This window comes from Leucopleurus acutus (genome assembly GCF_964270905.1).
Source record: "Leucopleurus acutus genome assembly, chromosome: 7".
Taxonomy (NCBI): domain Eukaryota; kingdom Metazoa; phylum Chordata; class Mammalia; order Artiodactyla; family Delphinidae; genus Leucopleurus; species Leucopleurus acutus.
In genome coordinates this window covers 28,053,571-28,069,861 of record NC_139150.1, presented here as the reverse complement: position 1 = coordinate 28,069,861, position 16,291 = coordinate 28,053,571, and the positions used below count along the sequence as shown (strand labels likewise).

The following is a 16,291-nucleotide window of genomic DNA, read 5'->3' as shown; positions in this document are numbered from 1 at the left end:
AATGAAATGATTGTGAAAAAAATGGCATATAAACCTATTAATGTAAGGGGTGGACACAGAACTGCACTGTACAGAGTCCCCTTCGAGGAAGGACTTATCTGGCTGTCAGCAGACAGCCTCAGGTGTCAACCCCTCTAGGTTTGTCCCAGCTGCGGACAGCTGCCTGGCCCTGGGGCACACCCTTCCAGTGACTAGTGGAAGGGCCTGGGTCTATGTGGTGTCAGGGAGGGAGGCCTTGGGGTAACCTAAAGGGCTGGACATTTCAGCTCCGCGGCAAGAGTGCCTGGGGGGTTGGCCGTGCGTCACAGTTCAACTCCTCCCTCTGCTCAATCCTGTACCCTCCCCATCCCTTCTAGAGGTGTGGATCCCTAAGCAATACCCCTACCCAAACTCTGCCTCAGCCTCTGCTTCCAGAAAATCCTAACGTGCAACAATATCTATGCTTCTGAGTATGGTTTTTAGAAATTCTGGCAGAATTACCACCCAATACATCTAGGAAAATGAGTAACTCTCTGATGCTGCCATGAACCGTTGCCAAACAGCATGCGTAGTTACGCTTGTGCTCACCTGGGACACAAGACCCCTGGTTCAGTCCTGCTTAGCTGCTAACCAGATGGGTTGACTCTGGACAAGTTGCTGCCCTTCTCTCGGTCTCCCCTTCCCCAACTATAAAATGAGGGAATTGCAGGGAACAGCACATATGACCCCTTCCCTTCCGAAGAATCCGTGCCTTTCTTCTGCTCACATGGCCCACGGGGGGCAGGGAGGGGCCGGTGAGGCAGCCTTACTTTCAGGATGACCACCAGCAGGCCGGCGCTCACGAGCAGGGGGATGAGGCTGCTGATGAACCAGCTGAACCACAGGATGCTGTTGTCCAGGCCCATGATGCGCATGGTCTCCTTCAGCCGCGCCTCCTTCTCGTACACGATGCCCTTGATGATCACAGCCACAGAGTAAATCCAGGCCAACGTCATGAAGAGGGGCATTGACCGGCTCATGACCCGCAGGAAGCTGGAAGGGCGGGGGGAGGAGCAAAGGTGAGTGTAAGCCAGGCTCCTGGGCCAACACCTCTGGGTCTGCACGCAAGAGAAAGCACCAGTACTGAGCCCGAGACGGGCAGAACTGTGCACCCTGACAGTTACGCTTCGTGAGTGGGGTAACGCAGTGATGACACTACTAACAAAGTGATGCCAAAGAAAACTTCTTTGAGGGCTTTTGCTTTAGTAACCAGATAGCTCTCAGATGTCATTAAGCTAAATGGGGGTGATTTTAAGGTACTAAAACAAAACCAACAAAACCAAAACACCGACTCATTCTGTCATGAAAATTCAACACCTTCAAGGTCATCTCACTATCAGCTTGCCTTGCATAACTGTTAACGACAGGTGGTGCAGAAATACACTTCAGGCAGCTCTTGTCAGTAATACTTCAGATTTCCAAAGTAGAACAGGAAATGCAGTGAAGTAAAAGGAACACAGAATCTGGACTCTGAAACTCAAGGTTCAAGTCCCAGCTTTACCACTTACGCACTTACTGGCTACGTGACAACAGGCAAAGGCTCTGGATGCCTCTGACCTCTCCTCGTGTTCCCATCTTAATACATCCTTTCTAGAGTAAATCTTGGCTTAGGGGGTCTTTGGAAAAGTCTTCCTTTGGAAAATACTGGCTAATCTTTCTGAAGGTGAAAAATCCAGGTGACCTAGAAAAGCTAGAGTGAGCCCTGCAAGGAAATGGGCTGTTCAATGCAAAGCAGGGAGAAATACAAGGAGAGGAACCCTGCTCCTTCTGCACTCTGATCTCTACACACACACTCTCCCTTACACAACAGAGAATAAAAGAGTTTCCAGAATTCAGAAGAGACATGACATATTTCAGATGCTTGCAATAACTACACCTCTGCCTATTCTCTCTCTCACAAGAAATCACTGGCTCCAAAGGCACAGTCCGCACAGTGAGAACCTGGCAGCACAGTGACTAAGCACTAAAAGATTATCTAAAATGTCTAAGATAAAAAGGCCTTGTTCGGTTTTATTTGCATTGTTTGAAAATGTGGTTTACCACTTATAGAGAGGAAGAAGAAAAACTGACACAAAGTCTGCTTTTATAGGTCTAGAACGCTGTGCCTGTGTTTGGGGGACGTGAGGATGTGTGGATGTGTTTGGCATGTGCTTGTCATGACACATCTTAAACTTGCAGATTGGGCTGATTTTGACTGAAAGGATAGAGTATAAAAAAATAAAAGTTCTGGTAACCATGGACTAGAAAGGAATGAGGATTACTGGTGACGTGGCTCAAACTGTCAGCTACCTACATCTGGCATCTTATTTCCTGAAATTCCCACAGAATTCCAAAAACAATTTTTTTTTTTTTTGCAGTAGCTGCAATCTTGCTTTAACCAATTTTTTGACCCGTGTCAATACACACATAAAATAAGTATAATCATTCTGTTTCCTCCCTTGACGTGTGTGTGCGTGCCTGTGTGTGTACACACCACCTGGGGACAGTGTTAACCAGTTAAGCAAAGGTGGTGGCTCGCTGGTAACTTACATGTCATCAACGTAACAGGGGTAAGGCATCTGCTGCATGTAGATGCCAGTTTTCTTCTCTGTGCCCGTCAGCACCTGGATGATTGCCTGCTCCACCACATCCTGCAAGTACGCGAAGCCCCCCCAGACGTACCGCATATCCTCAAAGGGGTCAGCCCGAGGACCGGGGTCCCAATACCTTAAATCAAACCACAGGCGATCAAACATTCCTTAGAACCATACAATAAAAAAAATTCAGTCACCCACAATCCTACCACCATTACAGAGCCACTTTTCTTATTTCTGTATCTTACTTTCTGGTCTCAGCTGACACGTACACAGGTTTTTAAATAAATTTAATCAGAATGAGCAAACCACTTGTTGGTTTGGGTTTCCCCCCCTCCATTAGTTCCCTAACATTGCAACAAGTACACGGGCCAAAATTTACTTAACCATTCCCTTTTATCTTGCTTATTTGCTCCCTTTTATAGAAAGGGATAGTGCTAGCACAGAGAATCTAATGTCTTTTTTTCCTGTTGATTTAATTCCTCAGGACTAATTCCCTTGAATGGAAATGCTGAACCAAAAGATAATGATATTTTAAGACCTTTGAAATAGTTGTCTCCACAATGAATGAGCCAGTTACACCAAAATCATGCCACCAATTTGAGTTATACTTTGTTGGAAATTTTTACCAAATTATTACTTAAAATAAAGTACCTCCACTCACATTAGCTGCTCTTGACTTTCCCAAGACTGGCTGGTATGATGGGGGGATTCAACTTACCCATCCTTGATCTTATTCGTCCTCTCCACATTGTCAATATCCATCCGGATCTTGTACTTGACGTGATGGGGCAGCTCAACACTGCCAGGAGCAATTCCAGTGAACACGATCCCAGCCCAGAACTTCCGCTCATCCAGTAGCTCCATGGACTTGTTGATGAGCAGAACCTCTGTTGCCACTGGTTCCAGCTTGTTCAGGTTCACACACTGAAGGAAGAACAGCCGACATGAGAATGCCGATGGCCAGGAAAACAAGCAGTGGCCAAGGCAGAATCCATGCTAAGAGAGAAGCGCTAAGTGCATGACTTTTTTTATCCTCCCTCTCTACTCCTCTCTCAACTCATTCTCCAATATTCAATTGAAAATGGGTTGTTTTGGTTTTTAACTGCAATTTAAGGGAAATGTTGGAAGTATTTAGAGGTAAGTTACCTATACTGATTTTTGTGGAGGGAAAGAGGTTTAAACCTCATTTTCGCTTCTGTTTTCTTAGTTAATTTTGAGTCATAACAACTAACCAAACAGAACAAAAAAACCTTTCATTTGTCCCTATTAAGTCACATCATTTTTAGGACTCAATTTTTAAAGTGTAATCGGTCCTATTAGATTTTAGATAAGTTTCATAAGTAATGCTTTTTTAAGGGAATGCTTTCTTGCCATTAGGTATTGGGATATCAAAACACAGGAAAACCTAGAAAACGATGGATAGAGACATTCTTGAGTCAGATAGAATAAAGCTAGAAGTTAGGTCTGTTGATTTACTCATTCAGTCATTTAACTAACATTCATTGAGTACCTTTTTGTACATTACACCCTGTATTAGGTAGAGGGATACTACTGTAAATAAGATGACACATTATTTCTAAACTTTACTCCAATCCAAACCTTATTGCACCATCTCAGAGAAAGAAGCCAAAGCCTTTTCTAAGTGGTCCGCAGAATAGATCCTCACCTCCATGAAGCGAGAGATGGTCTGGATTGCCTGGTTGGTCTCATTGAAGGCTTCTCTCCAGGTGTACACAGAGCCATTAGTGGACTGCACTTCCTCTGGGTGCTTGGCCAGAAATGCCACGATATCTTTGGCTGTCCAATCTAAGCCTTCCAATCGCTGTTCCCAAAAGTGGTCATTGCCTCTGCTGTCCAAAAGCGTCTGCCATTCCCATGACAAAGTACAAGTAGGAAACACCAACTAAGTCTTGATGAGCACTATATGGTTTACAAAACCCTTTCACATACATTGTCTTTCTTTAAAATCTTCATAGAAAACTGTGAGATAGGTAACCCAATGTTTCCATTTTACAGGTGAGAATACTGGGCTCTCGGATTCTACTGCACCTTCCCACTACATTATATCTTCTTCCTCTTTTGAGACCCAGGCTGATGATTCCTCATAAAGACCCTAATCTCTAGATTGAATTAAGCCATACCTACTTCTGCTGTTTAGTTTGGGAAAAGAATTCTGCTGTTAAACCAATATGATCTTTTCCAGTTGCGGGATGCATGGGTCATGACGCAAAGGAGGCCTGCCTTCCATTTCTTATTCCCTAGCTGGCTGGCTGTCCACGTGGGTCAACATGGAAGAGAAGGAAAACCAATCTGGTGCTCAACCAGCAGGTGCAGAGGACCAGGGCAGAGGCCTGCACAGATGTGCTGCCAGAAAAATGGGTCTGTTTCAACCTCAGCTCATGGAAAGGAGAATCAGCTGCAACTCCTTTCACACCTTTGAGAACATACATGAAGCTCTGGCTCTACTGAAATGGAATCCCTAAGGGGCCAAACTCTGCTATTTTTTAAATCAGTCTTACTTCTACTAACATATAAGTTTTTTCCCCGTGTGGCTTCATATTTTTTATTACAAAGGGAGCATAATAGTTTTTATAGAGTATATAAACTATAATTTCATTAACTATTCCCATACCGCAGCATTTAGTCTAATTTCTCACAATAACAATTATTATAGCAATAACATTCTCTCTCATATGGTGACTTTTTTCTTTAAAATTATTTCTGTATGGGATACATCCCTGAGGGTGTGTGAAAATGCAGATACACAGGATAGCACATTTTTTATGGCTCTTACAATTTTCATTCCAAATTGTTTTCCTATAGGGAATAACAATTTATACTGTCATCAGTTATGTGTTTTTGTTAACAAAATAGGTACAAAATTGTACCTCACAAAGGTTCACAGGTGTATGGGTTAGTGATTCTGAAATGACTTGTTTGGGACTTGAACTGAGCACTTAAGACCTGAGCGAAGACACGTGGCATTTGGGGTGAGGCCCTCCCTGGCCAGTGTGGCTTCTCAGCAATATGGCCAAGGAGGGCAGCAAGGCTGGAGAGACATGCCCAGTGAGATCACTGATCACGTGGCCTTTCTAGACCACGAGAGGGGCCAGGAGACCAAAGATCCCCCTCAGGAGCAGTGGCCAGGGAGAAAGCAGAGGCTTGAGATGAAGGAGACAAACAGCAGCTCAGAAAGGAGAACAGTTTAGTATCAGTGGGTTACATGACTCAACGGAGAAGCGCCTCCAGATATGTGGGGTGACGCGACGGGTGTAGACAGAGCCAGAGACAGCAGAAGATAAGAGCTACCACAGAGTAGAACGGTAGCTGTTGTGGGCTGGGGGAAACAGGGAGGTCAAAGGGTATGAAGTTTCAGTTTTGCAGTACAAAGAGTTCTGAGGCCCTAATGTACAGTGTGGTAACTATAGTTAATGATACTGTCCTGTATACTTGACACTTGCTGAGAGGTAACTATGTGAAGTGAGGGACATGTTACTTAGCTCCATTGTGGAGATCATTTCACAACGCATACGTATATCAAAACACCAAGTTGTACACCTTAAATACATACACTTTTAATTTGTCAATTACACCTCGATAAAGCTAAAAAAAAAAAAAAAAAAAGAAAGAGCTACCCCAACAGACGCAGAAGTCTCAAGCATTGCCTTGTGTACCAGACGCAAGGCTGCAGGGGGTACAGAGGACTGAGTGGCCCAAGCTTGTGGAGTGAACAGTAGAGAAGAGAAAGCAGCTGGAGGAGGTTCCTTCGACCTCCGCCCGCAGGCTGATGAGTCCGCATTTGGTGTCTCAGCCTAACCAGCCCCCTACACTCCAGGCCCCAATACCCACTGGCCTGTTGGACATCCCCACCGTCCACTAGATAGAAATCAAGAATCATCCTGAAGCTGCCCTCTCTTTCACCCCTCCACAATCAAGCAGTCACCAGGCTTTGCCTCCAGCCAATGCCTTGGCCACCTACTTGGATAGCCTCCGCCCTGGACTCTGCCTTCCACCTTTCCCCTCTTCAATCCACCTGTCAAACCAGAGTAATAGCTCCCCTTGCCTAGCACCCTTTCATGGTGCTCCAGAGCTTAAAGTAAAGGTCCTCGGCTTGATGCCCAAGGCTCTCCAAACCACATGCCATGCTTTTCTCCCCAGCCACAGCTCCTCCATTTCCTATCACACATTCTGTGTTCTCCAGCAGGAGCGCTAATGAATGCCATGGCCATGTTGGCAAGCGCCTTGTCCCAGAAGAACTGAGAGCCTGTGAGCTGCTGGAGCATCCAACCCAAACCGTCTATTTAAGAGAAGGGGAAGCATCGTTCTGCCTACAGACTAAAACTCATGGAGTTCCTTCAACAGGGACCCTCACCATCCTCTGAGACGCAGAAGGAGAGAAGTCCAACAAGTAGAAATGTACATTCTAAGGAGAGGACCAGGAAGAAGACACCTGAGACCACACCTAAGTCTATGGCACTGTCTGTGGCTGGACCACTTGAATCCCTTTTGGAGGAGAGACTGGAGTCCAACAGAGATCCATCCTTGAAGGGCATAAGTTGTTGTTGTTATCATTATTAGTCAGAAGTATTCAGTCAATCCATACAAATTATTGTTCATGTTTTTCTGACTGAAGTCCCTTGGTTTTTAAAGGCTCCCAATTTAAGAATTAAATTGCAAGACTAGTGCAATAAAGATGACTCCAGCTTTCCCCTCATTGGAAGACCACCTGCATATCATCCCTCCCAGGGACATCAAGGGACAGTCCTCAGCCTGGGAGAGCACCTCCCACGGTAGATACCTCCTCTAACACCCAGCTGCCCCTCCGATCAATGAGGTGTCAAGAAAAGAAACCTGGCAAAATCCATTCGTGCTTCTTAATAGCAGCAGGAAAAAAGGAAGAGGCCTCTCTCACCATGGAGAGAGGAAATAGTCTAATGATTCTCTGACTTAGCCCAAGGCAGGATGATGCGATTAAATGGCACTCAGGCTCAAGCAAAGGAGACATTCCATGCTCAGACTCCTCCGCTTTTGAATCCAATTGTCTCTAGAGCATTTATCCCTTTTCAAGTGGTTCTGAAGCACTAAGTGCAATTCCCCTCCATGCAGTAACAGTAACACTCAGTAACACTGCAGTAACTCACACGGTGCCTCGGGGAATGAGTATCTCAGGTCAGACCAGACCTTTGCTCACACACACCTCTGTCCAAGACCCACTAGGACATAGTAGGGCTAAGTAAGATGCTGTGGCTCTAGAGCCAGAAATGAAAACAATCAAGGTCCTGTAATCACCAAACTCTTGCTCCAAATACCAGCCCTAGGTTTCCTGGAAATCTGATTTTGACTATCAGACGCATTGATGCTGATGTGCATGAAATGGTGTGACTTGTGCACCATCACCTGTAGCTCTGCCAAGTGATGGGCCTGTGGCTTGAGCGACGCTCAGTACGTCTGCACTGGTTCAATGTAAAGAATCCTCATCTCAGTCACTTCTGGGAAAGTAAGGAGCATCAATCAGGTACCCGGTAATCAGAGGGACACTCACCCGGACAAGGTCCATTTCTGGGCTGCTCTCCATGAAGGTCCAGATCTTGGGGCTGAGCTCTTGCCACATGCCTTCCAGATCATGAAACACAGCCAGTTCCTGGAAGGTCTTATTCACCTGGAGTCAAACGGGGAGCCAGGGGAAGCAAAAAAAAAAAAAAAAAAAGAGAGAGAGAGAGAGAGAGGGAGGCAGAGACATGAGAACTCAGCTGCTCCCTGAAAAGATGTTCCATCACAGAAGCCCTTTTCCAGTCCTTCCCATTCCCAAGAAGTGTCTGCCTGCAGCAGTGATTCAAATACCCAAGGCTGGAGAGCTGGCCCTCAACAGTCAGCTTGGGCCTGAGTCAAACTGGAGGTTCTCACTCTGGAAATCCCAGAAGAGCCATGAGTATACTCAACACACACCATCCGAAGCCACCTTTATATTTTTGTCCATAATTCTAGTAGGATTCTGTAAAGGAGCCTCTTGGGCCCAGGCAGCTTACCTCAGCCATAACCTGCTTTGTGACTGGAGTGTCAGGTGTATACAGGATCTTCCCAACAAGCAGGGGCTTGAGAGCTTTCCATATGATGCGGGAAAGAGGACTGGACTCCAGATTCTTCATCAAATCATTGCAATAAGGAGCTATGAAGAGGATGAAAGGCAAATATTTGTATGCATGCTCATGTACTTGCAGGAACTAACAAGAGCTTTGGAGCCAGCTGGTCAGTCATGGGTTCAAATCTCAGCTCTGCCACTTAATGGCTATGTAACAACATCACTTGTCTGAGCCTCAGTTGGCTCCTCTGTAAAAATAAAGTTAATGACATCTACTTGGCGGAGATGCAGAGAGGATTAACTGAGATGCTGTCTGTGCAGCCCCTAGAACGATGCTTGATAAATAATCAGAGCTTATTGTAACACTGATGATGGATAACTCACAACTGAGACAATATGGAAAAATGTTTTTTATTATGCACAATCCTTTATAACTCTAAATAGCTTGCACCAGTCCTCACCACTCTGTTTTTATTGGAAACAAAGAGCTGAATTCAGACTTTAGTTTTCAAGCAGAAATTTTAAATTTCCCTTTAATTAATAGGTCTCATCACAAGTATATGTAATAAATGTAATAAACATCCCAAACTGAAAAGTCCAAATTTATAACAGACAGTAGGGTTTGATTATCCAGAAGGATTCCTGATTTTTAAAAAAATTCCATTCTGGGTTCTTTTAGATACTAAGTATCCTCTACATGCTACAAAGATAATTTTTGTTTTCAAGAGAATTTTCTCACAGTTGTATCTGTTGTGAAAATGAAGGTTCCCTTGGGTTGACTTACAAAGTGAGGGAGCGGAGGGGACGGCATTTCAGAAAACCGCCTACAGTGCCCTTCCCTTCAGGCTCGCAAAGCAACCTGCCATGTCTGGAGTGCTTCACTCCAGACAAGAACAAAAGGTTCTTGCGTCACAATAACGCACAAAAAGCCACCTCACTCAGTGTCTGAAAGGCACGCCTGCAGTTAGAAATGGAGAAAGGCTCACTTGCATCATATTTTCAATGAAAACGATGCCACTGTCTAAAACTATAACACTGGCTCCTGGCTGCCACCAGGCACAGGACACACATCCCCACAAAACTGCCCAAGTGTGGGGAACAGATATAGAGTTACAAGGTTCTTCAATGCCACCTTGCAGCTAAGAACCACAAACAGCAGATCACATGTCCCAGTCTGATGGCACACACACCACCATGAACAGGTATTTTGGAGGCCACGTGGTTTACCGAAAAAAAGCATGGAGCCAGGCAGATCTGGCTTAATCCTGGCTCTTGCCGATTAGCTATGGTGTGGCTTTGACCAAGTCGCTGAACCTCTCTGAGCCTATAAAATGTGGGGTTATAAAACCTTCCTCGCAGGGTTATTGTAAGGGTTAAATGAGATAAGTTAAATAAAATGCATAGTACATAGGAAATGTTCCCTAAATGTTACCTTTTATTATTGCTGTTGTTGTTGTTAAGTCTTTATTGTAAAGCATACCTCAAGGAGAGGGAGGGGAGAGGGAGGGGAGAGGGGAGGGGCAAGGGAGAGGGGGAGAAGAAGGAGAAGATACTTGATCACTTTGGGAACCACCCTCCGACATCACCCAGAAAACTGAGGAGATTGGCTTTCAGTCATCCATTCACTTGATAAACACACTGTACGCCTGGGATGTGCCAGGCCCAGTTCACACAAGTGGGGACAGTTCCCTGATTGAGATTCCCTCCTCTAGGAGCTCAGTCTGAGGGGCAAACAGACAGGTAAACAAACACCCACCACTGCTACGTAGGGTGAGGATAAGCATGAGGAAGCAGGTGCCACAGGGGCCGCAGGGCTGAGCCTGGGACCGAGGTGGGCTGGGCCCAGGGCTTCGGTCTGCACGGACACTCACTGGTAGAATTGTCATAGAAGGTGCCAGCGTCGTCCTCAGTGCCGTTGCCTCCAAAGAGGGCTTTGTAGTTGTTGTCCTCATACCAGTTAAGGGACTTTATCTTCAGGCCCCCACCCTCGGGATGGCCGCAGACGATGCGGGACACGGCCTGGTAGATCTGGGTGGGGGAGCTGGAGCTGTTCGCGTTGGTCAGAAACATCACCTCCTGCCGCATGTCAGTCCAGCTCCTCATGCTGAAGAGCTGGTGGACAGATCAGGAGGAAAAGCAGAGGGAAGCGCGGGGCAGGTTGAAGACACAGAATAGGAATGAACAGGTTAATGTCTTGACCTCGCCAAAGCCTCAGCCCAGAACATATCTTGTCTGATGTCACCTCTCAGAGGGGCATCGCTCTGTGATGGGATTGTCAGAGCCTTGCTACTCCTCTGTGGTCCAGGCACCAGGGGCATCGGCGTCATCGGAGAGGCCGTTTGAGGTGCAGATTCTGGTCTATCTATCTACAGTTCAAATCTGCATTTTCACGTGGTGCCCAGGTGACTCCTAGACACATTAGAGACTGAGAAGCACCACTTAGCAGTTAGGGGAGCCCCCGGTGACGGGCTTTATCTCATTCGGATGATCACTGAGTTTACAGAAGCGGATGCTTTCTTTGAATGACTATGTGTTCATAGGCGTATGTCAGGAACCGCTCACACCCTCGGTCACTGCCTCATTTCTAAAACACCTCAAACTTCAGTGTGGAAACTGAGGGGCCCTCTGCCCCCGGGCAGAAGAGGTGCTGTGTGTGAAGTCCCCGTCCTCGTCTCGGCTGAGTGTCGGGCAATGGAAAGAGTGCATGGTGGGGGACCGAGTTTGAATCCCACTTATGTCTCTCATTAGCTCACAGCTTTCAGAACGTCACTTCTCTGAGGGCCCAACTTCCCATCAAAATGATGAAGCTAAAACAGTGAGGCGAGGAGAAAATCACACGATATCTGACGTCCCAGAGAGGGCCCAACACAGAACAATCCCTGCCGGAAGACCCAGATGCCCCAGGCAGCGGGGTGGGGGTGGGGGGCTGAGTCTGGAACTCACACGTGACCAGCTCTTTGTCTCACACACCAACGTACTCCAGCACTGTGCGGACTTCTTGGCCCAGTGGCTCTTATAATTCAGTATTTATAGAGCACTTTGTATTTCCACACATTTCACAATAAATCATTAAAAAATCCCTACATTCCTTGACATGTCACTGCTTGTCCTCACCGCCTGGAGGCCTGAGGCGTGGTGAGCAGAGGGGAGTGGCTGCGGAACCCTGCACTTGCCCCCGGGCCCAGTTTTCCATCTCACAGAGCCTGCTGGCTCTGGTGAGTGACAAGGTCCTGGGCGCCACAGAGCCCACATTTGCCTTCTGCCTGCAAGGGGAACCAGGAGCCCCGGAGGCGGTCAGAAGTCACAAAGATTCCTTCCTCCAGAGGGAGCATCTAACACCGGGAGAACACAGTTAGGCGGCCCGCTTTTCCTGACTTTATCTTCTCATCACCTGTATGAGGTATACAGACGGGGAGGGGAGAAGTAGTCAGACCACCTCTCCTTTCCTTGGTGGGTGCAACAGCCCTAGAGATTTTTGTTTGTTTGTATTTTCTGTTTTTTGCGGTACGCGGGCCTCTCACTGTTGTGGCCTCTCCCATTGCAGAGTACAGGCTCCGGACACGCAGGCTCAATGGCCATGGCTCACCGGCCCAACCGCTCCGCGGCATGTGGGATCTTCCCGGACCGAGGCACGAACCCGTGTCCCCTGCATCAGCAGGCGGACTCCCAACCACCACGCCACCAGGGAAGCCCCCTAGAGATTTTTAAACGACAGCAAAAGCCACTCACTTCTCTTTCACACCACCACCATCCCCCAATCAAAAGGACAAATTGCTCCCCACCTAAAGCCAGCACATCTTTGGACAGAAGCACCATAAATGACTGAGTTATTCCAAGCTCTGGGCTCTTCCCAGAACCTGTCTCAGGGGCAAACTCCTACTCATTCTTCTGCACCTCAAATCCCGCTCCACACCTCCTCCGTGAAGCCCTCCCCCTCACAGGGAAGGGGGCCGCTCATCCTCCAGCCCACGGAAGGTGGCGTTTGATCGACATCCGTGGAGTGAAGAACCGCTGACTCACTTTCTCAATCCACTGCGATGGCCTCCTCCTGCCCTCGCCCCCATCACAGTCTCCTAGCATAACAGCCGAACCATAAACGACCCTCATCCTCTAGGTCACACCAGGCGCCCCTGCTCCAGACCCTCCACTGGCCTCCCATCTTACTCAGTGTAAACCCAGCCTTGGCAGCCCCGCACCACACTCACCTCCTGCTGTGACCTTACCTCCGACTCCCCTCTCACTTCCTCTCTTTGCTCTGGCCACGGCTGGGCTCCTCCCTGATCTTTATTTTATTTTTTTAACATCTTTATTGGAGTGTAATTGCTTTACAATGGTGTGTTAGTTTCTGCTTTATAACAAAGTGAATCGGCTATGCATAGACATATATCCCCATATCTCCTCCCTCTTGGTCTCCCTCCCCCACTCCCTATCCCACCCCTCTAGGTGGTCACAAATCACCGAGCTGATCTCCCTGTGCTATGCGGCTGCTTCCCACTAGCTAGCTATTTTACGTTTGGTAGTGTATATATGTCCATGCCACTCTCTCACTTCGTCCCAGCTTCTCCCTGGTCTTTACATACATCTCTTCATCATGCCTTACATCAGTGTCTTTGGATTTACGGTTCCTCCTGCTTGGAGTGGAGGCCCTAGTGTCATTCCCTTCAGGCTCAGATGTCACCTGACCAGAGAGGACTTCACCAATCAGCCCCCTTTAAGACACCACCTCATCACCCTCCAGCCTCTTACCCGGCTTTATTTTTCTTCATGGCAGGCATCCCTGCTGTCACATGATATACAGACCTGTTTATTCCTGTCTCTCGCCCCATGTCAGTCCCACGAGAACAGGGAAGTTAGTGCACTCGCTGCTGAGTCCCCAGCACCCGGCTGTGGCAGGCACTTGGTGGGTGCCGAGCAGATAACGGAGACACTGTTTCCTGCCCTGCCTCCCCAGGCTCACCTTCCCGTCACTGAGATGTGATGCTCATGTCCGCTCTCACTCATCTGGCTCCAGAAGTCCCCATTCCCAGCCAACTGCCGGCCCTGTTAATCCATATTTTCTTTCTTTGAAGAGTCTCCTTTTTATTATATTTATTTGTTTATTTATTATCTATTTATTTATCTATTATTTTATTTATTCCAGTTACCATCAGGGTTCAGACAAAAAGTGGGCTTAAGTAGCACGAACATGGGCTTTCAAGGCCAACGGTCCTGGGTTCGAATCCCAGTTTTGCCAATTAACTTACTAGGTGGCTGTGGGCAAGTTGTCTAGCTCTTCTGAGCCTCAGTGTCACCTGTAAAATGGGCACAGTAGGACCCACTCACATCTGTCATGTGGATTACACAGGGAAATTGGGTGAAACTGCATGAACCAGGGCAGCTTAGCTCCCTTCTCCCTTAGCTTCCTTTTAAGGGTTGTGCTTTGGTCAAACAACCAACTTTCTTTCCAAACATGGAGCAGATCAATAAGGGCACTTATTTATTTATCTCCTCCCATTTGTCCCAGGGAAACGGCAAGTTAGGTAACGAGTCACTCGTGGCAAAAGTGACTTGACTTAGTGTTCCATTGAGAGGAGCGGGTGGCCCTTGCCGTCCAGGACCAGGGAACAAGCAGGGCACAGGGAAGCAGCTGCCAGGAAAAATGTATATTGTTCAGTTGGAGAGGTTCTACCACATGAGCATCACATGCTTTCAATTTTTCTTTTTACCCCAGACAAAAGGCAGGCCAGTGACGTAAGAGGAAACAGCTGCAACCAGACCGCCAGCTTAGAGGCAGCCTCCCATGTTAGAGTCCCTGCTTTGCTTTCCCTAAGGCTGGCAGGGACCTGCAGAGCAGTACGGGGCATATCAGTGTCAGCTAACGGGGCCCAGGAGAAATGACTTGCAGGGCAGGTTCTGTTTCTCATTCTGCCTCCTGGAAGAACCCTGGGAGACCCAGCTTCTCCACCTACAGAGCGGTCACCAGCGTTCATAACCGGAAGAACAGATGGCAGCCTGGAACAGGGCTTCTCCTCCTGAAAGTGACCCAAAAGCCACGCCTCTCCAGTCAGACACACATGAGCAGAATTGAAAAACAGAACAGACCCCAAAGCAAAACACTAATAAATCAACAGCATTGAATCTCGATGTTTTCTCTATTTTCCAAACGTTCTGCATTTCCCATAGTGACCATGCAAGCCTTTATTCTTAGGAGACATAAAGTGAGCTTTGATATTTGAGAAAAATGATACAAACCCCAAAAAATGACTTAGAGAAGCAACTCATAATAAGACTGGACCAAGTCTGAGAGAATTTCACCATGAATTATTCCTACCCAGTGTCTTAAACATTAAGGCTTGCATGGTTTCTGACCACCATCTCTCAAGTTTAGCTCTTTACACACCTGGCTCCAAATGGTTCCCCCTTTCCAAGTCTAATGTGAAACAAGGCTGGGTGTCAGAAAGGTGAGCACATGCTGACTGGGAGGCAGAGGAATGGCTAATTGCTTTTTGTAAGTTAGGCCCCCTGATCCTGTGACAAAGGTAATTCTAATATGCTTGTAAACATGTGGACCCGAAAGGTAAGCTCAACTTTTATCAGGAGACTACATTCCCATAGTTGAACTCAGGGCCCAGATATTGACAAGGGAAAGATCTGAATTAGGGGTACCATGTTCTTCCCTTCAGACAGCAAACAAATGTTTTGGTAAAAAGACTGTCTTGCTTTGCTACTGAAAAAGAAATAAGGATGGGCTTCCCTGATGGCGCAGTGGTTGAGAGTCCGCCTGCCAATGCGGGGGACACGGGTTTGAGCCCTGGTCCGGGAAGATCCCACATACCACGGAGCAACTGAGCCTGTGAGCCACAACTACTGAGCCTGCGCTCTAGAGCCCGCAAGCCACAATTGCTGAGGCCCGCATGCCGAGTCTGTGCTCCGCAACAAGAGAAGCCACTGCAATGAGAAGCCCACGCGCTGCAATGGAGAGTAGCCCCCACTCGCCGCAACTAGAGAAAGCCTGCACACAGCAACGAAGACCCAACTCAGCCACAAATAAATACATAAATTTATTTTAAAAAATAAATAAATACGGAGAAGTTGCTCGTAAGACAAATACAGTACACGGAAGATGAGGAGGAATCATCCTCTTTACAAATGGGTCATTAACTAGGGGCCAAGAGTAATTATGAGAGAAAGTTCTAGGCTAGATGTCAGGCCTTCAGCCCCTAGCTAATTAACCTTGAGACATCTATGAGTCTTGGTTTCTTCATCTCTAAATAAGGAGATCAAATCAGGTAATTTTAAGATCACAGGTATAAAGCTGATTTTACATTTCCTATGATATTCAAATCAAAAAGACCCTCTGAGCCAAACTCAGGGTGGAAAGAAGTGATAGTGGACGATCTGCCTTGTGGGGCTGAAAAAGAAATGACTTACCTCTTGAGCCACAATCCCAAGACTATCCAGCAAAGCTTTTGTGGCTTCAGCCAGCTCCTTGCTGGGGAAGGGAGACGTGGAGTTTAGTTCTGTCTGCAATGAGAAAAAAAAATCCTTTGTTTCTAAACTCAATGTAAACCTGAAATCTGTATTTAAAAATAAACAAGTTAATTAAAACTGTTCACAATCTTGAGTTTAAAACACAAGA

General features: G+C 47.0%; 1 protein-coding gene across 3 annotated transcripts in view; it reads right to left on the bottom strand.

Annotated features, from left to right (window-relative positions):
- The window catches only part of ABCA1 (ATP binding cassette subfamily A member 1), a 137,044-nt gene that overhangs the window by 43,741 nt on the left and 77,012 nt on the right, over nucleotides 1-16,291 (bottom strand). For all 3 annotated transcript variants that reach the window (XM_082842123.1, XM_082842122.1, XM_082842124.1), the window contains exons 8-15: nucleotides 16,084-16,176; nucleotides 10,545-10,785; nucleotides 8,621-8,760; nucleotides 8,137-8,253; nucleotides 4,261-4,458; nucleotides 3,313-3,518; nucleotides 2,548-2,724; nucleotides 789-1,011 (exon numbers count right to left, since the gene is read on the bottom strand). In XM_082842123.1, coding sequence (XP_082698249.1) covers nucleotides 789-1,011; nucleotides 2,548-2,724; nucleotides 3,313-3,518; nucleotides 4,261-4,458; nucleotides 8,137-8,253; nucleotides 8,621-8,760; nucleotides 10,545-10,785; nucleotides 16,084-16,176 — 1,395 coding nt within the window. The remainder of the gene's footprint in view (nucleotides 1-788; nucleotides 1,012-2,547; nucleotides 2,725-3,312; nucleotides 3,519-4,260; nucleotides 4,459-8,136; nucleotides 8,254-8,620; nucleotides 8,761-10,544; nucleotides 10,786-16,083; nucleotides 16,177-16,291) is intronic.